The 24811-nt window shown below is 35.8% G+C and overlaps 1 protein-coding gene across 1 annotated transcript; it reads right to left on the bottom strand.

Moving 5' to 3' along the window:
* Nucleotides 1-1134: 1134 nt before the first annotated feature.
* Nucleotides 1135-21785, bottom strand: LOC109108535 (secretin receptor-like). The gene is made up of 13 exons (XM_042733618.1): nucleotides 21243-21785; nucleotides 19958-20072; nucleotides 10994-11089; nucleotides 9846-9955; nucleotides 9500-9606; nucleotides 6318-6450; nucleotides 6047-6200; nucleotides 3366-3426; nucleotides 3071-3140; nucleotides 2768-2859; nucleotides 2385-2523; nucleotides 1582-1623; nucleotides 1135-1370 (listed from the first exon to the last, which is right to left on the bottom strand). Exons 1-13 carry the CDS (start codon nucleotides 21303-21305, stop codon nucleotides 1218-1220), a joined length of 1335 nt encoding a protein of 444 aa, XP_042589552.1. The 5' UTR covers nucleotides 21306-21785; the 3' UTR covers nucleotides 1135-1217.
* Nucleotides 21786-24811: the final 3026 nt, after the last annotated feature.

Genomic DNA, 24811 nt, shown 5'->3' with positions numbered 1-24811 from the left:
CAACCATACGTACACATGTAAAATGAGCACATTTTATGCCAAAAGATAAAAGCAGCTGTTTTAGATGTTCAGTAAGTTCATTTTGTTTCACTAGTCTGGACCAAAGAACCAAACTACAAGTGTATACACACCATAAGACTTTTCAGACAAATCAGCCATTTAAATTTTGATTAGCCAACGTCATTTTTTTTCTTGCTGACATCTCTATTCCTCGGGTGCTTCTCATTTCTTAAACCTAGTGCGCAGGAAACGATTTGACCCGTGACAATGATATACATTTTTAGATTACCTGATAAAACTTACTGAATATATATTTCACAAATAATACTGAAATATTATTGAGATTGCCTTTTCAGCATCGTCACCTCCTTCAGAAATCATTCTAATATGCTGATTTATTCTCACCGCTTCTGGGGGGGTGACATGTGATGGCTATGTTAAAAGAAAATAGAAATTTGGTAAATTCGGTGTCAGTAATTTTTTTTCTTTTTTAAAGAAATTAATACTGTTATTCAGCAAGAATGTACTATAAGGGAGGAGGAATTTTTGCGGTCTGAAAAGTATTTTACATAAGCTCTTATGACAAAAGATCAAAGAAAATGTCATTCTTCAAGTCATGACCTCTTTAAATAGTACTATATAAATTCAGCAGGGAGGAGAAATTGCAATAATGTTTTCACATATTACTGTTTTTTCTTCTGTATTTTTGATGCTGTCTTAAAAAAAACAAGTATTTTACATATAGCTCTTATGACAAAACAAACTCATTAAGAAAATAGAATAGACATTCTAGAATCAAGTCATGACCTCTTTAATAGTTTAAACTATATATTGTGCTGAAGCAATTTAAAACTGATAAATCACTAGAAATGAAGTATTTCTAAGAATATTGAAACTGTTTAAAACTGATAGAATAGAATACAATAGAAATATATATATATAAGAAAAACTGTTTAAACTGACTTTCAGTGCAAAAAAAAAAAAGTATTTGTTTAAACTAATGTGTGTGACTGTAAATATAACACCATCAAGAACTTAATCAGGCAGATACAAGACCTTTTCTAAATCCACCGCCGTCTAGATTTATCATAAAACTCTTTTATCCGTTTGTTTCGCATATCTTTAAGATTGTTTTAGTTAATCTGAGGGATTGTGTAGTTTTAATGGACTGTGCATGATTTAAGATGTTGGATTGTGGTGGCGTTGGGTGCTTGTGGTCAGGTGATCTGTGTGCTGGGACGTGTCAGAAGTGAGACCTGTGTCAGCGGCAGGCCACTGTTACTCAGGGAGCCGTGATGCACCCTGGGGTCACCATGGAAACGCTGCTTCAGGCGCCACCGTCTCCATCGTCTTTGGACTTCATATTGTACCTGTGGAAAGTTTAAGGTCAATAGTTGTTAAGATTGACCCGTGAAACATAAAACAGAACCGTCCTGCTTCTTATGCCTCGAGCAGGATCCAATAATGACAAGTGAGTCTAAAATGTGCAGGAAATGTGTGATGTATTAAACTCAGAATGTCCCTGGAAAGCATAATCTAAGATAATTTGATTCGAATTTCTATTTTTTTTGACTCACTCACCTCTCCATTCAAAAAACAGTACAGCAGTGCCACAATAAAGCCCTGTAATATCAAACGCAACATGAAACAGAAGCAAAAGGCAAAGTGGATAATTTTATAAAGCCAGAGAGAGTATAAATAACAAAAACAATGTCCAATAAATGTAATATACAATGTTAAGACTTCAGTATTGTATATTTTTTTCCTGTTCAATCTGCTGTACCTGCAAACATACAGTACACCCACATAAAGCTGTATATATATATATATAGCAAACCTCGGCTGCCTGATTGTTTATCATTGCAAAAATGTAAACTGTATTATCACATAGATTTATAAAGTAGGGTATATATTAAATCTAAATTCATTCACATACATAAAGGGATATACATTAAATAACAAAACTCTGTTTTTTATTATTTTGTTGCAAAAAACAGAAAACATCAACAGAAAATATCAACAGCCAGATTTTTTTTACCCAAAATGTATATACCTAAAGTATAAATGAATATGTGTATAAAATTTTTATCCACATACACAGTATATGCACGTAGGACAATGTAAATACTACATACTATAGCATATCTCAACTACTCGATTGCTTGTGTCATCGCAAAATGTAAATTGTACTATTGGTCAGATCTAATCTGCTAAATATGTGCCATTAGGCATGAAGATATTATAAACATTAACATCATTAACTTCTGTAAAGCTACTTTGAAACAATGTGTGTTGTGAGAAGTGCTATACAAATAAATTTGCTGTGACTGCTCCTGTGCGTATGTGTTTGTATAAAGAAGAGATGTTGAATTGTATATCATCACCTGTGTGGATGCTAATGCTAGCTCAATGACATTCCAGATTTTGAAGGTTAGCATGCTCACTCTATCAGGGAAAAAGGCGAAGAGCACATAGTGCAGGCCAAACAGCGACACTAAGAGAAATGTAGATTTCGCCAGCTTCCTACACCATAAAAAAAGAGGATGATGAGTAAGAGTTCTGCATCTGTTTTATGCACTCATAGATTTTTCAATCATACAAAGCTGTGTTTGTTCAACTGGAGTATGTCACTTCTGTGACCCAAGCCGTAGGCTACCCGACAAAAGAGCAAAAAATGATTTTCCATTAAAATTGCATATTATTTTTGTCACAGTCATTATTTTTGCAATTCTGCTAGTGTGACCTCAAATGTGTTATTGCCTCTCACCTGTGATGATTGATTTCATTTCCATGCATGTCAGGAGCTTTCAGTTTTGCCACTAATGTCCGAATAATACTCAGAAAAAACAGCATGTTTACCTGAAAAACAGTTCCCTTGAGATAATTAAAAAGACTGTTCATTGTTCCATAAACTGTTGGATATTATAAACATGGAACGACAGTGTTATTAATAATTCTTAAAAAAAAAAACATTGTAAGCAGAGCCATTTGAAAGTAAAAACAATGTTTAAATGTGAGAGAATAGGCCAGAAGCTGGCCGAATCAAACCTGAACTGGAAAGTTTGCTTACTGTGATAAAAATGATGACTGGAACTCGCAGTATCCACCATATCCAGCCATGATCTCTCGTCTCCCAGCATCTGAGAGCACACACACAACATACTGTGTGTTCTCATGCACAGCCATGCTGGTTTAAAATAGCCTCTCTTACATAATACAAATGTAATAAATAATCTTTTGTTGTTGTCCAAAGGAGGTTGGTATAAACAAAGAAAGTCCCTCGAGAGATCAGACTGAGCTTAAAAGAGTCCGACTCTCAACTTTAACCCACTCTGAAACTGATTTTTCATTGTTTGTCAACGTACCCTTCATCCTGATGCAGGTATTTGGCCAAACTCCAGCTAAAAATAATGAGCATCGGGATCCCTGTGGGAACAAAACTAAGCTTTAATTGTATATCTGGAATACTCCCTTCACTTCAATTCATGCTCATGCAAATTCTTTTGTTTTTTACTGTTCAAGTTTGGATCTAACCAAAAAAAAGAAATTCATGTTTTGGTAATTCAGTAGAAGTTTAGAAGAACATAAACTTAAATTGTTTCTGCTTATGTGTTGTTTATAATTTACTTGTTTTTAAATAATCAAAACAGACCCCTTGGACTATGACATCATAACCTGTTGCTCATCTTTATGCTCTGAATTAAATAATTACACATAGACCAACCAAAAATAAAATTTCTGTCCCTCTCATGTCTCATTTCTTCAGCAGAACACAAAATAAGATATTTTGAAGAACGTTGATAATGAACAGTTCCTGTTCCCATTGGCATCAGTTTTTTATTTTTGTCTCCATATGCAAATGTTATTTATGTACATATATTAAAATTCCATTTATGAAATACTTTCACACACACACAAAAAAAAAACAAAAAACATTGATATATATAAAAAATATATAAAAAATAAAAAACAAAAAACAATCAATTAATAAAATACAGTAAATTTTTTTTTACACAACATATAAATATAAAAATGTTTATGAAGATTTATTTTATATACATGTTGTTTTAATAAAGTTTTATATATAAATAAAATATATATGGTTGACAATTCTTTTCAATTTCGAAATTCTTTACAATTAATCTAGAACGCGGCAGCAACCGCCCAGCAACATTACCCCTTATCATTACCTTTATTTTCTTTTGTGGAACATAACAGAAAGAATTTTAAAGACTGTTGGACTGTTGGTAACCAAGCTGTTTAAATTAACAATAACTTTTACATAAACAAAAATACTGAGTTTCTCAAATCATCTTCTTTCATGTTCCATAGTTTATGTTAGGCTGTTGTAGTCTAAATGTTTGTATGTAATACATTTTTCGTTGAATCAAATAAAAACATTTCTTTCTAAAGTTACTTATTGTTTTGATACTTTTCTTATTTAATGCAATAATGGTTTTAAATTGTATTTTGTGGATAGTTTCACTGCCCGACTGATTTAGCAATTAATTAGATTAATTAATCGCCACATCATATAATTAATTCAAATTAAATTTTTGAATTGACAGCCATAATTTACATATACAAATTTTACTATGTTTATCTATCCAGAGAATGTACGTGTGTGGAAATTATATATCACTTTATACCAGTAACATATATGTCAATATCACTCTTTGATATAGGGCAATATATGTCATATATTACATTTCTGAATGGGGCCATACAGTGGAAATCAATGGGATCCTAAAGTAAACACTAGAATATTCAACCAAATAATCTACTTCATTCATCATTTTGGGAGCTCCTTGTTTAGCAAACAAAAATAAGGATTTTAAGTCACCTCAGTAAGTACTGGATCACTTAAACCCCAATAAAAAATGTCCTAATGTCACTGAATTACATGGCAAGTGTCATTTGTTCTAAACGGTACTAGAGCTTTTCTCAGAACTAAGTCAATGGCTTTTAATCTGGTGTTTTGGAGTTTTTTTATTGTATGTATGAAATCAGTTCTCCTTAAAGTGGTCATGAACAGCCTTTGTTTTTTATGTTGTACTGTTCTCTGAGGTCCACTTACAATGTCATCAAGATTTTTACATCAAAAAACATAATTCATAAGTAAAGGGCCATTTTCTGTCCTGTTTTTGACCCCCCTCATCAGAACGCTGTGTTTGAATAGGCATGGTGGTGGATTGTTGTAGACACAGACGTTAACAAAGTTGTACCATTTGTATAACTACAGTTTTACTACAAATACCATGGTTAAACTATGGCTAGTGTAGCAAGACCATGTTTAATTTGTGGTTACCATGGTATAGTAACCATGTTTTTTTTTAGTTTTATTTGTAGTAAAACCATGATTCATTTTGTTGTCTTCAGAGCCATCTTTATGGCGTTCGCCTCTTTATTAAACACTACATGCACAAATCAGTGGGCGGTGCTAAACACGCAGCGATGTAGAAGCAGGTGTTGACCTTCTTCTGTGGAGGCAGAGTTTAGCCACACTATTACATCATAGAGTAAAGCAATCCACAAGCTGTCGTTTTGGCAGACTGGATTCAATTTAAGCTGTTTTTAGACTAACGACAAAGTTTTGAGTTCTGAAACTAACAGGATGTTTTAACAGTATAATAACCTCTTATATGTCAAAAGATCAAGGGAATTTTGGTTTCATGACCTCTTTAAGTTCATACAGGTATTCTAGCAGAGGAACCACACACTCAAAAATAAAAGTTCCAAAAGGGGGTTTTGCTTTGAAGATGACACAGAATAAAAAATTTTGGTTCCCCAAAGAACCTTTCATTGAACAGTTCTTCAAAGAACCATTTTATTCTTAGCAAAAATAACATTTTATTTATCCAAAGAACCTTTTGTGCAATACAAAGGTTAAAGACAATTTAAAGGTTCTTCATGAAACCATAGATGCCAATAAAGAACCTTTATATTTAAAAGTGCAGGTGCAGAGAATGACATTAACAATCAAAATGATCAACCAACATTTGACAACCACAAAGTGTCACACTACTTTCAGAAGAAAGGACCCTACCCCAGCCAAGCAGGATGTACCAGTGCAGGCGTTTCTTCTGTGAACGCAGTGAGAGGTTAATGAGGCTGTGCAGATAATGTCCTTCCACCAGCAGCCAGCTGTAATTTGCCAGGATGCAGTAATTAGACAGGAACAGTGCCACTTTGCAGCCAGGCTAAGGGAAACCCCGGAAACACAACAACTCAGAGAGCTTATCTGTACATATCTTTATGATGTATATGTAGAATATAATGCATTTATGTGTGTGTGTTGTGTGGTTGTTTATGTGTACCGGATGAGAGTTGCAGTGGTAGTACTCCTGTGAGTAATACAGCGCAGCATCTCTGATGAAGATGAAGACGGCTCTCAGGATGAAGGACAAAAAAAGCTGCATGTGAATAAAATTACGAGTGCAGTGCAGCTTCCTGGAGGAGGGATGGGGGTTGGGATGGAGAGAAATTTAGAGAGAGGATAAGGCTTTTTAAACGGATAAAACACAATGTGTGTCAATTAAATGTGGCATGTGTTTTTTTTTTTTTTTTTTAACTAGACATTTTCTAAACTTATCTGAATGTAAACATCAAAATGTCAAACATCTTTATCATCATAAAGCCAGCCTGTACAAAGTAACTGCAGCGTGGAACTTGGAACACAAAAGGCAGAATTCTTTGGCTGATGTCACAGAGTTTAGCAGAGCGACGCTTTAGGCTTAGACAAATTCGCTACAATGTTGGGATACTTTCCATCTTCCATGTTCTTGCTCAGAATGACAGCTATTCTAATTCTAACTTCTTTTTAGATGATTTACAATAGTTGTCACTAACAGAACAAGCACTGGTGGACAGTTTCTCTGTGCTTCAGGACTTCTGTGAGAGCTGCAGAGTGTTGCTTTTTTTCCTATATTTTGTTGATGTGAAAGTTTGTGTAAGTGTAATATTCCTATTTGTTGTTTTTGTTCTTTATTAGTGGTGTTTCCTAAGGCGAGAATCCTTAGTATTGTACATATTTAAAGGTTCTCCACTATCCCAAAATGCATAACTCAACTCACACATCTATTAGCATGTATGATATCTCAAATCATGTAGCTTGTTACTTTTCTAAGAGACTATACTTATTTTTGTTCAGTAGCATAAAAACCAGGCAAAATAAGATATAAACTCAGAATTAGGACTTTTTTTCTCACAATTCTGGATTTACATCTCATAAATCTAAATATTTTCTCAGAATCTCAGAATTTGCATGTAGGCTTAAACTGTCATTGAGTGAAGTCGTTATTTTTTTTTCTTTGCACACAAAAAGTTTGTAGCTTGAACCACTGATGTCACATGGACTATTTTTATATTGTCCTTATTAGCTGAGTTGCTGTCTATGGAAGGTCAGAAAGCTATCGGATTTCATCAAAAATATCTTAATTTGTGTTCCAAGGATGAATGAAGGTCTTGACATGAACGACATGAGGGTGAGTAGGCTAATTAATGACAGAGTTTTTATTTTTGAGTGAACTATCCCTTTAAAATACTTTTTTATTTATTTATTCTTTTATTATCTTTGTTTTTTTTCTGTCGCTGTCATTCTGCTGCACTGTGGAAGCTTCTGTCATGAAAACAAATTGTGTAAACATAACTGTCAATAAAGCTCATTCTGATTCTGATTCTGAAGGAGGAACTTAAGCGAAATTTAAAGAAACGAATATCATAAGCTATGTTTCCATCCAAAGGTATGAATTTAACTTTGAATATCGGATAAAGCATTCGCAAATAAAACACCATTTTCATCAATTTAAAGGTGCAATGTGTAATATTTACAACTTTGACGAAATCTTTACCTGTGTCACCCATCGTAGCTTCTCTAAAGGGAGGGTTGAGCGGGGAACTGAGCCGTTGGTTGCAATTCGCTAGAATTTACACACCTATATTTCTCTCATTCTTCTTTCAAATATTTCCCACAAGAGGCTCCGGCATGATCGCTTAGACATGTCGCACAGATTTTTATTTGGTTTTGTTAATACAGTATGTTAATTATTTAAGTAAAATATATTTAGTTGAATACTATTTATTTTATTCCTTTAAATGTTTTTTTTTTTTCAGTTTTTCTCTCCTTTGTGCTGCTGTTTGCACCCCCCGCACTGTGTGCCCGTCCGCTACGCCAGTATGTTTTCATCCAAAGTTATGAAATAAAACTTAAAACATAAAGCATAAAACATTTGCAAACAAAGCACAGTTTCCATAGTGAGTTGAAGAGAACAAAATAGTCACTTCCTGATTAATTTGCACTAAATATCACAAAGAAAAAGAACATTTGCTGCAGTAGGAGAAGGCCAATATGATAATTTTTGTATAAAATAAATTACAAGCTTCAGAGTGCGTAAACGAAACACGTCATGTTATCTTATTTTCAGAGCCAGCTGTTTGGGAACACAAATCTGGGAGTTAATTATAATGAAGCACTTTGACGAGACATTGCTCAAGCACTTTACAATGATAAAACTAGCATTTTAGATGCTTTGAAATGAGAACAGTCCGTTGGTTGGTCCAGTTATGCTGTCCCATTAATGCGCATTAAGGAATTTATTTGGTAAAAGTGTTTCCATCATAGGTTATGCACATGTTTTCTTACCAGATAAGAATTTTAACCTGTAAGTTTTTTATGCGCATTTTTAGAATTTATGCGCATCTTGGCGTTTCCATCCAGCATTTTTTATGCAATATACCAAAATGTGCATAAAAATAGGTGCATGGAAACACTGAGTTATTAGCTTCCTGTTAATTTACCGTTGTAGATATGGTCCTTTGAGCTAAATTAAATTATTTGTTTGACAATATTTAACTCTAGATCAGTAGATTTTTTCATTCTCAATAGTAAGTTTGCCCGTGATCATGTGCAGGGGTGCCCGTCGAGTCATTTGGGGGGGCACTAACCCCCAATGCCCCCCCACCCTTGGCGATGGGCCTGTTTCGGAGGCAGATGCCTGCTTTTTGGGAACACAGTCATGAAAGACGGTTCTGGGAGGTTATTACACCAAAAAACTTTGATGATAGACTTTGGTTCAGGCATTTCAGAATTACCAAAACAACATTTCAGATGCTGTGCGATGAGATCGGTCTACATAATTTTTTTTTTTTTTTTGATGTGCATCGGTAAATGTGTTTCCATCATAGTTTATGTGCATGTTTTCAGTTGTGCACTTTTAGAATTTATGTGCATCTTGGTATTTCCATTCAGCGTTTTTTATGCAATGTCCCAAAATGCACAAAAATAGGTGGATGGAAACATAGCTTTTAAAACTTAGAGGCAGACACTCTTTTTACTTGGGCCCAGTAAGCAACCAACCTAGCAACCACCTAGAACACCTTAGCAACGTCATAGCAAGTTTTTTAGTTTGCTGCTCGGTGTTATTATTATACTTTATATGCTCATAATGTGAATAATCAAACATACACACACACACACACACACACACACAGAGTCTGTTACCTGAACACACACAACACTGTGAGGGCAATGCTGAGTGAGACAAGAGAGACGGCATATCCCGCAGAATACATAATCTTCACATAAAAGAAATACTCATGTGAGACCTCCTAAGAGAAGAGACAGATCAATTAACATTATTTAGCATTCACATTTTTCATATATTTATTATGTTTCTGTGTTATTGGTTCAGTGAAATGAAGATAGGAAGCTATTGTTGCGCTGTTGTCCCTTGTACATGCATGTACACTTTTTCTTGTAATCTGTCCTAACCGAAATTTCATGTTTGTTAGTTTTTCTGAAAGAAAACGAATATAGAAATAAAACATAATATGAGTTTTGATAGTACCAAGTCAATGGGAATTTGAAAGCTGTCATTGAGCCCATGGCCACAGGCGAGTTCGTACGGGGGAAAGACTTCAGACCAGCCATTCTCAGTGCAGCTTTTCATCACCGCTCCTGTGGAAAACAGACATGAGACAAACAACAGACAGCACAATTACAGCTCCGTCCAACAGTTTATCCCTGAGAACCACCCAGTGTACTCTTCACTTTTAAATACTTAATATATAAAATATAAGTCCACAATCATATACGGCTCCAATAATCAGTCATCTTGTTGTTCATTAACTCTATAAATAAAGCTGCTTTATCATATTTGACACATGAATATCTAATTATCAAAACTTTACTTGAAACGCCTGTTGCTCACAATCTACTCATGCCTTCTGTCATCAGATTGCTAGTTCAGAAAAGGACTTTTAGTATAATTGAAAAAACATTCCCCTTTAGGTTTTGGTTCATTTGCTGGGAAATCTTTACTGATTTTTATAAAGTAAACTTAAGGTTAACGTTCATATTATTTGTAATATTTCAAGATCAGCACTGAAGCAACTAAGGTTTACTTGATTATTCATGCATATGTTTTTATATCAAGATCCAAAAGCTTTTGAGGAATATTTATTTGTTCATCTCTAAATCGTCATTGTATTTTATTGCATTATTTTACCCCCACAAACACTATAGCATTTTGATAATAAAACTAGGCATTGAAATTTCATCTTACTAAGACATACTTTTGGAAGATATAGCATGACAGCTGATATTTAAATGCATTTTATGTAAGTAGTTTGTTATACTGTTAGAGATCTCATTGATTTACATTACAAGCTATCAGAATTTCATCTTACTTTTTGGGCATATAAATATCAGCAACTCCCCTAAATTACATACTTCTGTTCTTTATTTGCCATCAGATTTTTTTCCTTCCTTGAGTATGAGCTCAGTATTCTCACTTTATTACTATAGGAATCATAAAAGTCATTACACAAAACATAGAAGACACATGCAAATTTTTGTTTAGTTTTGAATTTTGTCTTAAAGGTTAAAAAAACTCTTCCATTTCAAAACAATTTATTCTTTAAAAGTTTTTTTTTTTTTACAGGTTTAATAATACTGAATTCAGGAATGCTTGTGAAAACCCAGGATGCACCTGACCTTTGACCCGAAGGAAACCAGGGCATGGCCGTGACACAGTCTCTCCCATTTCAGCATGAGGCCAGCAGTTCAGATCATCCCATAAAGCACTGCAACCTGGAGGGGGAGTACAGCAGAATTCAGAGCGAATCTGAACAGTGTGATAACTACAAGCATATCTAATTATTGATCTACTAAAGGACTTAAATGCAAAAAATCCTGAATATTTTGTGTGCACACTTGTGTATATGTGTGAGTAGAGTTTTGCATTTGTATTTTGTGAATTTAATTTCGTCATGCATTTGCAAATCATATTTTGTAAATATGAATTGGGTTATGAATGTATCAATTGCTTTTTGAGAATATATAAACTTTTTTGTGAAATGTGCATTATCTTACACATTTATGAATAGTATTTTGTAAATGCAATTATTTTAAAACTTTTCTGGTTCACTATTGGAAGAAGATTTACAGGCTACAATAGCAATGTGATAAAACAATGACTTTTTGGATGACTATTAACTTGGAATGTTAAATTGGATATTCCTTAAGGGGATACTCCATCCCAAAATGAAAATTTTGTCATTAATCACTTACCCCCATGTCGTTCCAAAACCGTAAATGCTTCATTCGTCTTCAGAACACAATTTAAGATATTTTGGATGAAAACCTGGAGGCTTGAGACTGTCCCATAGACTGCCAAATAAATAACAGTGTCAAGGTCCATAAAAGGTATGAAAGTCGTTGTCAGAATACTCCATCTGCCATCAAATGTGCAATCTGGGTTATATGAAGTGACGGGAACAATTTTTGTAAGCAAAAATTCCTTTGTCAACAGTCTCCTCTGTGTCTCTCCATGTCACCGTATGCTGTGTATGCTCTTCTGTATCATCCACGCGCCACAAGGATGTGCTGTTTTTACATGTATTTAGCTTTGATTTTAAATAAAACACCGCATCCTTGTGGCGCGGATGATACGGAAGAGCATACGGTGATATGGAGAGACACAGAGGAGACTGTTGACAAAGTAGTTGAATAAAGTAGTTATTTGTTTTCTTCGCTTACAAAAAGTGTTCCCGTTGCTTCATATAACCCAGATTGCACGTTTGATGGCAGATGGAGTATTCTGAAGACGACTTTCACACCTTTTATGGACCTTGACACTGCTATTTACTTGGCAGTTTATGGGACAGTCACGGGCCTCCAGGTTTTCATCCAAAATATCTTAAAGTGTGTTACGAAGATGAACGAAGCTTTTACAGGTTTGGAACGACATGGGGGTAAGTGATTAATGACAAAATTTTCATTTCGGGGTGGAGTATCCCTTTAACATTAACTTGTGCAGGCCAGTGTTGTTGTTTTTTCAGAGGGTACCATTTTACAAATTCCTAAGTTATACAATCATGTTTTTAATGCTTGCAATAAAACATTGTAACAGACACATTATGTACTATTCCAGCTTATCAAACCATACAGAGGCCTCTACCAAGTAGTTGTACTGGCAGTTGGTTGAACAAATGTCTAGTTGGTAATTAATAACACCACCTTCTAATTACATGCAAGTTTGGCTAGACCCCTGCATTTCTGTGATGACAAATCCTAATGCAACGACATACAACTCTAGAGAACTGTGCTGCCAACTTGTTCTATTCCAGCATAGCAATGACTCCATGCACAAAGCAAGGCCCATTAAAATGAGTTAAAACAACTTAAAATCAAATTATTTACATATGAAAACATGGATGAACGAGATGAGGTAGCATATATTTAAAACTGCTTAAAGTTTCTAGACCTGGAAAAGCCATGTAAATTTTTCATATTTATAATAAATACATATTTTTCCAGCTATGCCAACACTGAGAAAAAAATGAGGTTGTAAATAAAACAAAGATTATTGGAGTATGTTTTAAAATAAATCTTTCTACATTAAAATGTCATGTTCAGTTCAATGTGTTACATCCCGTTTCTTTGTTATTTGCAGAGGTGTCAAGTAACGAAGTACAAATACTTCGTTACATTACTTAAGTAGAAATTTTGGGTATCTATACTTTACTTGAGTAATTATTTTTCAGCCGACTTTTTACTTCTACTCCTTACATTTTCATCGCAATTATCTGTACTTTCTACTCCTTACATTTTAAAAATAGGTTCGTTACTCATTTCGGCTTGTTTTCATTCCGGCTTGTCATCATTCCAATAAAAAAAAAAAAACACCTATCCAGATAAATCGCGCCATCCGGATGAAGTGAAGTTGATTGTGGTTGGATGAGAAGTATAAACATATACCATTCCGACACCCTATTGGTTTGTACGCGATCCATCGCACCTGCACATGACACAAATCACATCACACTCCAGTAAGGGCATAGCCAGTGTTGGGTTTGTATATCAAAAAAATATATTTCTTAAAAGTAGGGTTGGGGTATGGAACCGGTATGCACCGAACCGAATAAGGACACAGATTTCGGTGCCTCTTAAATGCCTGAGCGATCGATTGAAATGTTTGTCCTGGTTTCTCCGAAATGTAGGCCTACACAAGAAGCATGGGCGTCGCTAGGCTTTTTTTATAGGGGCTATAGCATTTAGCTCCATAAACTGTACTCAAATTCGCGATCGCCTCAGAGTCAGTCCCCTTAAATTTCATATGAAAAAGGCGTCAGACCGGTGTTGTGCCGAATTCTTCACCCCTGCCAGATTCTGCCATCCCCTCGTTGAAGTCACTACCTGATTGCCTAATCCCAACCCCACCCCTAATCCTAACCCCTCCCCCACACCTACTCCTAAACCTACCAATACCAGGGGGTGCATAATCTGGCAGGGTGCAAATTTCGGCACTACACCGGTCTACTCTCCGTCTTTCAGCGCGCTCTTCAATCCACAGACGGCGGAGCAGCGCGAGCGCACTTAAACAGAAACAGAGGACAAAAGGTTTGTGTTTATCGATAGATTGTTAGAATATCTGTATCTGTGCAGTTCTTTGTCATAAATACAGTTTACAAAAGGTCATGAGGGAGCAGTCGGTTTCTGTAAAGTTTTCGCTTGTCACCGCTCATCACACCACAGCTGTTTCCTCCAGCGACAATCTAGCCCTTAACACATATAAACGAACGCATACTTCAATTGTACTTATTTAAATATACTCAATTAAATCATACGTACTACATAAATAAAAAACACACTAGAATACTTAGGCACGTTAGTGTTTTCACCCCAAAGAATGGTGTTCGGACAGTTATTTATATATTTTGCTGTAGTTGTGTCAGTAGAAAATCAGTTTACATTTCCAAACATTCATTTTGCCGTTGTCAGACTGCTTGTGCATTCAAAATCACACGAGATTATTATTAAAATTAATGGCAAACTGATATTTCCTACTGACACACTACAGCAAAAGATATAAATAAATGGCTTAAACCCCTTTTTGGGGTGAAAATACTAATGTGCCTAAGACTTTTGCAAACTTTACAAACGACATTGTTGCTACTTTATAAAGAATGACCATACAGTCATTCGCAGAACTGCTTAAAGACAGTGACAGACACCACTCATTTTAACTAAATATCAGAGTGATTGACAGAGATACAGTAGAAACATTATGTGTGCTTTTGTATTAAATAATGACCCAGATTGTGAAATACATTTATTAGCCTTAGAGTAAGGGAAGCACAACTTGGCAAATGAGAGCATCCAAGGTGAAAGCTATGGATTTATTTTAAATATTTGTAATGTTCTTTTTTGTTAATCCAGTTTTTTTTTTGTGGCTCTTTTTTTAAGTATCGTTTCAGGCACCGTTTAGGCACCGGTACCATTTTAAAAGGATCGAAATGGCACCGGACCCTACTTAAAAGTTATTATTTCTCAACTAATTTATCAAATGGGTGCTTTCTCTTCATCCTCCGCAAATTAAGCTACTGTAGGTAGTCCGGTAACTAGACGTTTGAATAAATTAGCGTTTGCGATTGACAATGTGAAAGTCGTGACATTTGCCAAGTATGGTAACCCATACTCGGAATTGGTGCTCTGCATTTAACCCATCCAAGTGCACACACACAGCAGTGAGAAGTGAACACACCCGTGAACACACACCCGGAGCAGTGGGCAGCTATATCCAGCGCCCGGGGAGCAACAGGGGTTCAGTGCCTTTCTCAAGGGCACTTCAGCCGTGGGTATTGAGGGTGGAAGAGAGCACTGTTCATTCACTCCCTCCCACCTACAACTCCTGCCGGCACCGAGACTCGAACCTGTGACCTTCAGGTTACAAGTCCAACTCTCTAACCATGTAGCGAATACAGGAAGCTATCGATCAAGAAGGTATAAGGATTATGAATTATTTTCATTTTTATTTTTTGATTAATCACTTGGATTAATCATTCATTTTGACAGCACTAATGTTTATTGTAAACAGACAACCATACAAGGGTAATTGTTACTAAGCCTGCCCTGGGTACACCAATTTTCTTGTTCATTGCCCTCGCAGATTCCTGCAGCTAAGCTTGGATGTACATTAAATACATTCCATTAAACGGTTATTGATGACATGCCTCTGAAGTTTGACTTTTTTGCACCATTACAATACTTATAGGCAACTAGTCATCATATCTCTAGTTCTTTAATGTATTTGCATTGTACTAAAGTGTGTTCATTTTCAATGGGCATATATGCGGCTGAAACAGGTAATCTAGTGCATCCCAAATTATGGTCATTATGGCCTATAGCCTTTAGAAAAATGTTTTTTGAGGAGGTGGGGTAGTGCACAATAGGCCCCTGTGGCGTGGCCTAAGCTTTTGTTCTTAATGGCATTTTTTTTCCTTACATTACTTTTTACTTTTATACTTTAAGTAGTTTTGAAACCAGTACTTTTACACTTTTACTTGAGTAAAAAGCTTGAGTTGATACTTCAACTTCTACAAAAGTCTTTTTAAACCCTAGTATCTATACTTCTACTTGAGTAAAGAATGTGAATACTTTTGACACCACTGGTTATTTGATGTAAATACTACACCAAATATTTCACAGTGATGGTCTAATACAGAAACTATTGTAAAGAAGAGTGGAAGCTATTAAAGTTGACTAAATATCAGTTACTTTTAATGTAGGTATCCATCCAGGTGTCCTTATATGTTATTGGATTAACTTTATGTCCCCAAATAAGATTCATAAACTAGAACAATATTATGTTATTAGCATTAATATACTATTATAGTTTTATTTTTATTTTGAAATAGTTTTTCATTTAATTTTAGCAATTGATTTTTTATTTCTCTCCCTCCGTCTCTCTCCTTTTGCTGTCTCTCTCTCTTAGTCTGATGAATGACAGGAAAAGTGTAGGGTTTGTAAATGTTTCTCTCTGTACTTTCTCTAATGAAATACGGAGAAGAGAGATTGTGAGGAGCAAAAGAGATCTGTACAGCGTTGTTATTGTGATGTGCCTGTGGTGACAGGCCTGTATTGACTGTTTCCTGTGCATGTAAAGGATGTACAATATTTTGAGGACAAATGGATTTCTGCTAACAGAGTGAGAAACCTCAAGGCCTGTTCACGCTGACAGTTTTAATGTTTTAATGACAGTTTAATGCCTAATGTTGGTCCTTCCTAATGATGGAGGGTATTCCACAAAGCATGTTATGGGAGAGTGAAGTTCACAGAAAAGGCTGTGTGTCCACCAAAGTGTTTTTTGCCAGTTGAAAACACCTAGCTGTGAGCATATGAGAGTGCTTCTGCTGCGCAGTGTTTTCAGTTGAGATGCTTTGGTTGCTATGATGTGGAATATCAGCTAAAGTAATATGACAGAAGCATCCCGAGTGAAAAGTTTCTCCAAGGATTATTTTTCATAAAAATACTGTGGTAGTCCGGGAATTCCATCTGGTGAAGACTTTGAGACAAGCAATATTAACTTCTCCATTGTTGTTCAGCTGTAGTATAAGCAGGTGTGATGATTGGTCGGTGTGGTTTTAGTCCCGCCTCTCTTCCACTGTGATTGGTTAGCTGACTAAAAAGTGACAGTGATGTGCATTGAGTTTTACCCAAAATTAAACATTCTTCAACTCTCGGAACCAAGAAAAACGCTGAGTTCTGTAAAAAAAAAATGCTCAATGACTTACACACTTCTCCAATTTTTAAAAACGCGGTGCTCCCATTGAAAAGCAACTGCAAAAATACGCTAGCATTAGGAAAAAATGCTTTGTTGGGCACACGGCCTACGTAAGCGAATAACCTAATGTTTCGTTTTGCAAACTGAGGTAACTGTTGGCGACTGTAAGCAGCTTTAGAAACTTATTCTCTGAATGTAACCACAACTGTTACATTCAAATCACAAATCGCAATTATACAAAAGAAGAAAGAAGTAATTGCCCTTTTCTTCTTAGTATCTGTTTCCATGGTGACTCTTGTGCTGTGTCCGAAACCGCTCCCTATCCACTATATAGTACACTATATCGGGTGTCAGCCATTTTGTAGTGCTGTCTGAATTCTGAGTGAACGACTTCATTCCCTACATTCGTCCACTACTTTTTACCCACAATTCATTCCGAGTTTGAATGAGAGATGGCATTTACATCTTTATTATTTCTGCTTTAACGTTTTTTCATACATTATTTATATTAAAATATGTTATGTAGGCAATAACTCAGTTTAATATTTTACTAATTTACTGAGGTGGCATCGTTGTTAACTTACAAAAAAGATGATAATTTGGTGGATAATTTAAAAATGTTTGTTAATCACAGTAGGTAGCGTATACATTCTGATGTAAAATTAACGGTCGCCTGAGGCTGCTCCACGACCATTATCTTATCTGAGCTCAAAACGCTGCTTGGGAGAGTTTCAAGATACTAAAAATAATAAATACATACGATTATGAACATGTGTTAATGTGTGTTTATATTTGTTCTCAGTATTTTAATAGCATTTAATGATTATGAACATAAAAGCATTACAAAACAAATTAATAATATACCATCGATGAAACCACAAAGCTGACACGGAGGTATGTATAATTACAATATAAAGTCATTTTGAGTATTATTGCTATTAACCTTATTTTCCAAAATAAGGTACATGTAATATAAAAGTACATTTACATTTGCATACAGCTCCAAGTCTCACGCACAGTGTATACATCACCGTCGGTATCTGTTCACTTATTTGTTCACTCCTTTCTGATATAGTCCTCTCAACTGCCATTCACTATATAGGGATTAGTGAATGAGTGAACGAGTGGGCGATTTCGGACACAGCTTTGGATTCAGTGCTCTGCTGAGAATCGGTCCTGTTCCAGTTTCCACACATGATCTTTGCACTCAACCACTTATCTACTTACTGGATGTGTTTCTTGTATTTGGCCAAAGTGTTCAAGTGTGCATTAAGACCACACATGTGATTACAACTTTTGATTACCTGATGGGACACACTCGAAACATTACTCTAAAAATGCAAGTAATGTTTTTACTGAGCTAGCCAAAAAAAAAAAAAAAGATTTTACTTAGCTTTACTTATACATTTTTGCAATACTTTGCACTTTAAAATAAATTTCTAAATGTCTGTCCAGTAGACCCTGTGAAAAATGACACATTTTAGTATTGGTGGTGCTTCTAACTATGTTATAAAAGCAGCTGCAAACAATTTCCAAAATACACTTATCTCTTCACCAATAAAATGTGTAACACTTTACATTTTAGTACCAAATTATGTGTAAGACAGTTCATTTGACTTACACTAGAAAGGTTCCTTTGAATTCTCATGATTTGTGGCACATGAGTTTGTATTTTTTTAAAACTTGGGACAGTCTTACTCTGTGGATAAAAAAAGTGTGGGTACTGGGACAAGTCTTAAAGTAAGTGTTTTGTGTGTGTGTGTGTGTGTGTGTGTGTGTGTGTGTGTGTGTGTGTGTGTGTGTGTGTGTGTGTGTGTGTGTGTGTGTGTGTGTGTGTGTGAGTGCGTTTTAATGGGCTTTTGGTTAAATACCTCAGAAAAGGTCTGTGTTTAATACAAGCTCAAGCTATTTTCACATCTTAATCTATGATATAAAATACATCAGTAATAACACCTTGTGATTTTTTTTAAGTTTTTACTTGGTTTGAAAAATAATGTAGCTAATAAGTGTCTAAATGGGACTACAAAGGTTGTCAAGGACTTTAAACATCATCATGTTAAAATAGTTCATTTATAGCCTACATTTAGCTTTTTACTTCTACCGATTGTATTTAGGCTTCAAAATTCATAAAGAATCAAAAAACCTGTGAAGATTACCATGATAAACAAAAAGTGCAAGAATCACAAACTTGTGTTGATCACAGAGCTTATTTTCTGCAATAATGCAATGAAAAAAATCCTGTTGGGATGTGAACTACTGGGTTTGACTACAAAAATACGCCCTTACTCTACCGTGCTGCTGCTTATATGCATAAAGATAAATTCTTCTCAACTTTGACACATTGCTGGACATGCCCACATTACGCCAATGGTCACTGTTGCTCATGTCACTGTAAATCACCAACTGTCATTGAATCTGGTCGCGTTGTCATTCCAAAGCACTGTACGTGTAAACAGGGCATTAGAGTTTATGATACTGTCACTTGAACGCACACAGACCCTCTAAACCGAAACAAAAGATGATCACACTCGCATCACATTTTATCCTGAGTAGGCAATAGCTGTGCCCAGCAATTGTGTGTATTCACTGCGCTGGAGGGCGTTATATATCTATAATCTGATAAGGGTGTGATTTATGGAATATGGATTATGGAGGCCATTCTCTAAACTTCCCTCCTGATATCACATTACACCTCTTAGGAACACACAAAAACACTTATCATTTTGTTTGTCCACATAAATGACAAGTATAAAAGGGCATTAGGTGTCTTGATGTGTATGAAGAAGGCTTGTGGAAAACACTCTAGGTATATCAAAAATAGCTGCCCTCTATATGAACTCAATCTTCTCATTAGGTGTGTGTGTATGAGAGATAGAGTGACTGTAATGGCTCGCCTGTGCGTGTGGACCCGGTCTCTGTCAGGTTCTCTTGATAGATGATGTTGTAGCAGTTTTCCTCCTCTCTGAGTAGCATGACGTCTAGATCACATTCTGGAGGAATGGCACACACTTCACCGGCGCACACACACACACACACACACACACACACACACACACACACACACACACACACACTTATATACTGGTGTCAAACACAAAACCTGTACAGCAGACAAAGAACTCAGAAAGCAAGGCTTCAAATGAAGAAATTAAATATATGCACTACTAGTCAAACATCTGGAATAATTATGTTTTTTAAGAGGCTGCATTTATTTGGTCAAAAATACAGTAAAAACAGCAATATTTCTGAAGTCAATTTTTAAATCATTTCCAAAGTTTTAAAATTGCTTGTTTTATTTTTGTTATTATTTTTCGTCATTATTATTTTACTTTCTTTTATGTAAAGCACTTTGAATTACCACTGTGTACGAAATGTGCAATATAAATAAACTTGCCTTGCCTTGCCTTGCCTTGAAGGATCATGCGACACAGAAGACTAGAGTAATGATGCTGAAAATTCAGCTTTGCATTACAGGAATGATTTACATTTTCAAATATATTCAAATAGAAAACTGTTCTTTTAAATTAGAACAATATTCCACAATATTACTGGTTTTACTACATGTTTGATCAAATAAATGCAGCCTTGGTGTGCAGAAGAGACTTCCAAAAACATATTTAAAATGTTCTTAATTATTTCAAACTTTTCACCAGTAGTATATATATATATATATATATATATATATATATATATATATATCTATATATAATATATATATACAGTATAATGCAACACAATAATATCATATAATATAGATTATCATTTTAGATTTACTAACGAACACGTAGCAAACGTTAATTTTGTAATGGCAATCACTCTAACATACATTTGGACAAGTCAACTATATAATGGAGGCAGATTTTAATTTTAAACCTGACGATTTTAATAAGATATTAATTAAAGCCTCTGTGGTCATGACAGAGGGATTGTGTAAATTTAAAGCCAGTTGTCACTCGTTTTGTTGCAATTGTCAACAATTTCTCAACAAATATATCTTGATCAGAACAACAGTTTGAGATTTATATTAGTATATTATTTCATTAACAAAAATCAATAAAAAAAAAAACGTCCCCCTACGTGACAACATGCCCCTCTGTTAACTTTATAAATGAACATTAAATAACCTTTGCGTCATATAAGTACCTGTACAACAAATTCAACATTCTGCTCTAAACTCACGTGAGAACAAGCGTGAAGTAAAGCCGCGAGAGCAACCAGATGTAAACCGGCAGAAATCTTCATTTACAAAACTTCTGACGGCAGAGCTCGATAACAAGCCAATAATCTCGGTCTTCTGATGGGAAGATCTCCTGGCACTCAGTCCGTCTGAGGGAAAGTTTCATCTCCTCACGCGCATTCCCTGACGCTCGAGCGATGAACAGACGTGAATGTCCGGTCAGCCCACGAGCGACTGGTGAGACATTTCCTCCAAACATCTACCTGACCTGACTGACTGTTAACTGCCCTCAGATGCTTGCGTCTCTCAGCGCAGCCTCTGATTTACCCGTAACCATCTGCTGCACTCATTTACTGCGCACAAAGAAAATGTGACCATGCATGCGGGCTTGCTGTGAACCTTCTTGCACGTGCACTTGATACAGATAAAACAAGATATGAGCCACTTTCTCACGTGTAATTGTATAATAGTGATTAATAGCTAGATTTGTACATTTTTAAAAGAGACAGAGCTGCTTTCCCTCCACAATTAAGGCGTTATATGTGAAGGTTGCTGCATGTTTTTTGAGTCAATTTTCTAATGTTGCTAAGGTGTTCTTATGAATTTTCACACTTTGACATCAGCTTTTCAAGATTTTTATTTGTCACATACACGATTATATAGAGCATATATAACCAGCATTGAAATGTGAGTCAGGTCCGCTCCATGGACAGTGCAATTATTAAAGAATACAACACAGATGAAAAATATACATAAATATAGCTATGAAAGAATGAAATAAAAGTAAACAATAAAAATATAAGAATAAAATAATATAAGAAGATGTTACTGTGGAATTAAATATAGAATAGAACATAATGTGCATGAAAGTATACTGTAGTCTTAAATATTAATACACACAGAAATTAAAAAAACGCGAATGTGCAAACAGGTAGTGACACTTTGAGTATGTCAGTGTGAGGTAGAGAATGATGAATATATTACTGATTAAGTGAATATTAAGTGGAGACATGTAGATGTTAAGAGACTGGTTTTTGAAGGTACTTGAAGCTACTCACCCTCTCTACAGGGGTCCCGCTGATCATAAGAGTATAGGGCTGCTGCTGTCTCTTCCTGAAGTCAACAATCAGCTCTTTAGTTTTGCTCACATTCAGAGAGAGACAATTGTCCTGGCACCATGATGTAAATTTCTCTACCTCGTCCAGGTCAATTATTGTTGGAAATGAGGCCCAGAACCACAGTATCATCAGCAAATTAGACTATAGATGTGGAGCTGTGGGAAGACACAGTCATGTGTATAGAGAGAGTAGAGCAGGGGACTCATGACACAGCCCTGTGGGGCTCCTATGTTCAGGGTGATGGAGCTGGAGATGAACTGGCCTACTTTCACCACTTGAGGTCTGCCGGTGAGGAAGTCTTGAATCCAGTCGCTGAGTGAAGAGTTTAGACCGAGGTCTATGAGTTTAAAAACAAGCTTGATGGGGACTAAAGTATTGAAAGCTGAGCTATAATCGATAAATAGCAGCCTTACATAGTTCCCGTTATTGCTGTCATTTAGCTGTAAATGCGACTCTATTTGTTCCCTGTATCGGTGTTTGGTGGCTCTTACTGTGCGTCGGGAGAGCATAGCATGATGCTTTGTACTCGTTCATATTACCTGACAAAAGACTGGCGATGTATGCAGCAGTGCGTTTGTTTACTGCTGCACGATTGTTCTGTCCACCCATGGTTTTTAACTGATTAGAGAAGTCCTTATAGTTATGTTTCAGTTGCTTGCTCGGCTAAGCGTGGTTACAGCGCAGAACTGTTTCACAACTTTGAAATGAATCATCATATTAGAATGATTTTAAAGGATCATGGATATGATCCTAAAAAATTCAGTTTGCATCAGAGAAATAACATGATAATTAAGTATAAATTTTTAAACAATATTTTAAGTTGTAATAATATATCACAATATTAAATTTTTTTTTCTTGTATGTTTGATCAAATAAATGCAGGCTTTATGCGCAGAAGAAACTTTTTTCAAAAATATTAAAAATGTAATGTTTCCAAACTTTTGGGTTCTGGACTGTATATAGCAGTTTTATTAAGTTGGCCTGAGGAAAGCCAACTATGATCTACTATTTAACACTTATATTATGGTTGGTTGCAGGCACAAGCCAACTACTGTTATGATATTTACAACTTCCTATTATATTTTTCTGAGACTACATTATAAACGATACTCCTCCTGGGGCTTTAAAGCCACAAGCCCCAAACTCGGCAGAGACCTGGGCTATAAATAAATGAATTTATTTCACTCTGACAAGCTAAACCAACATATTTGAGTATTACAGGGGTCAGGGCTTATTAAAAATGTATATCTGGCCACAGAACAGAGAGAAAGACGAGAGAGAATTCACCGCTCCGTTCAGCGAGTGGTCTCACAGCGGGCTCACAACAAACGAATTTATTCCTGTTTAAGACCTTTTAAAAATAAAATATTACAGCGATTGCACACAATCCACCCATTAGAACAAACCAAGAGCTAAAAGTGGGTGTTTTTCAGCTGTTGAAGTTTGAAAATGAACGATTTGCGTCAGCTCTTTTGACAGCGCGAGCCCGCGCGGCTTCTCCTGCACTCGCACTACGAGCTCACAAGAAACGAATTTATTCTTGTTTAAGACCTTTTTAAAATAAAATATTACAGCGATTGCACACAATCCACCCATTAGAACAAACCAAGAGCTAAAAGTGTGTGTTTTTTCAGCTGTTGAAGATTGAAAATGAAACGATTTGCGTCAGCTATTTTGACAGCGCGAGACCGCGCGGCTTCTCGTGCAGTGACACAACGAGCTCACAAGAAACAAATTTATTCTTGTTTAAGACCTTTTAAAAATAAAATATTACAGCGATTGCACACAATCCACCCATTAGAACAAACCAAGAGCTAAAAGAGGGTGTTTTTCAGCTGCTGAAGTGTGGAAAATGAAGGATTTGCGTCAGCTCTTTTGACAGCGCGAGACGGCGCGGCTTCTCGTGCAGTCGCACAGCGAGCTCACAACAAACGAATTTATTCTTGTTTAAGACCTTTTAAAAATAAAATATTACAGCGATTGCACACAATCCACCCATTAGAACAAACCAAGAGCTAAAAGTGGGTGTTTTTTTCAGCTGTTGAAGTGTGGAAAATGAAGGATTTGCGTCAGCTCTTTTGACAGCGCGAGACGGCGCGGCTTCTCGTGCAGTCGACACAACGAGCTCACAACAAACGAATTTATTCTTGTTTAAGACCTTTTAAAAATAAAATATTACAGCGATTGCACACAATCCACCCATTAGAACAAACCAAGAGCTAAAAGTGGGTGTTTTTTTTCAGCTGTTGAAGTGTGGAAAATGAAGGATTTGCGTCATCTATTTTGACAACGCGAGACCGCGGGGCTTCACAACGACCTCACAACAAACGACTTTATTCCTGTTTAAGACCTTTTAAAAATAAAATATTATAGCGATTGCACACAATCCACCCATTAGAACACACCAACGGCTAAATTCAGATTTTTGTGAGCTGGTGAAGTAAATTGGAGAC

This window comes from Cyprinus carpio, chromosome A3 (genome assembly GCF_018340385.1).
Source record: "Cyprinus carpio isolate SPL01 chromosome A3, ASM1834038v1, whole genome shotgun sequence".
NCBI lineage: Eukaryota > Metazoa > Chordata > Actinopteri > Cypriniformes > Cyprinidae > Cyprinus > Cyprinus carpio.
The sequence above is the reverse complement of the archived record's forward strand: the minus strand, read 5'-3'. Positions and strand labels throughout refer to the sequence as shown.

Bases quoted from the DNA above. Each gene is read 5' to 3' on its own strand.
- LOC109108535 (XM_042733618.1), bottom strand. From the start codon at position 21,305: ATGAAGATTTCTGCCGGTTTACATCTGGTTGCTCTCGCGGCTTTACTT. The intron at 2,860-3,070 runs GTAAGCAAACTT...ACTGTTTTTCAG, and splicing joins CAGTCATCATTTTTATCACA to GTAAACATGCTGTTTTTTCT. The intron at 1,624-2,384 runs GTGATGATATAC...TTGATATTACAG, and splicing joins TAGCATTAGCATCCACACAG to GGCTTTATTGTGGCACTGCT.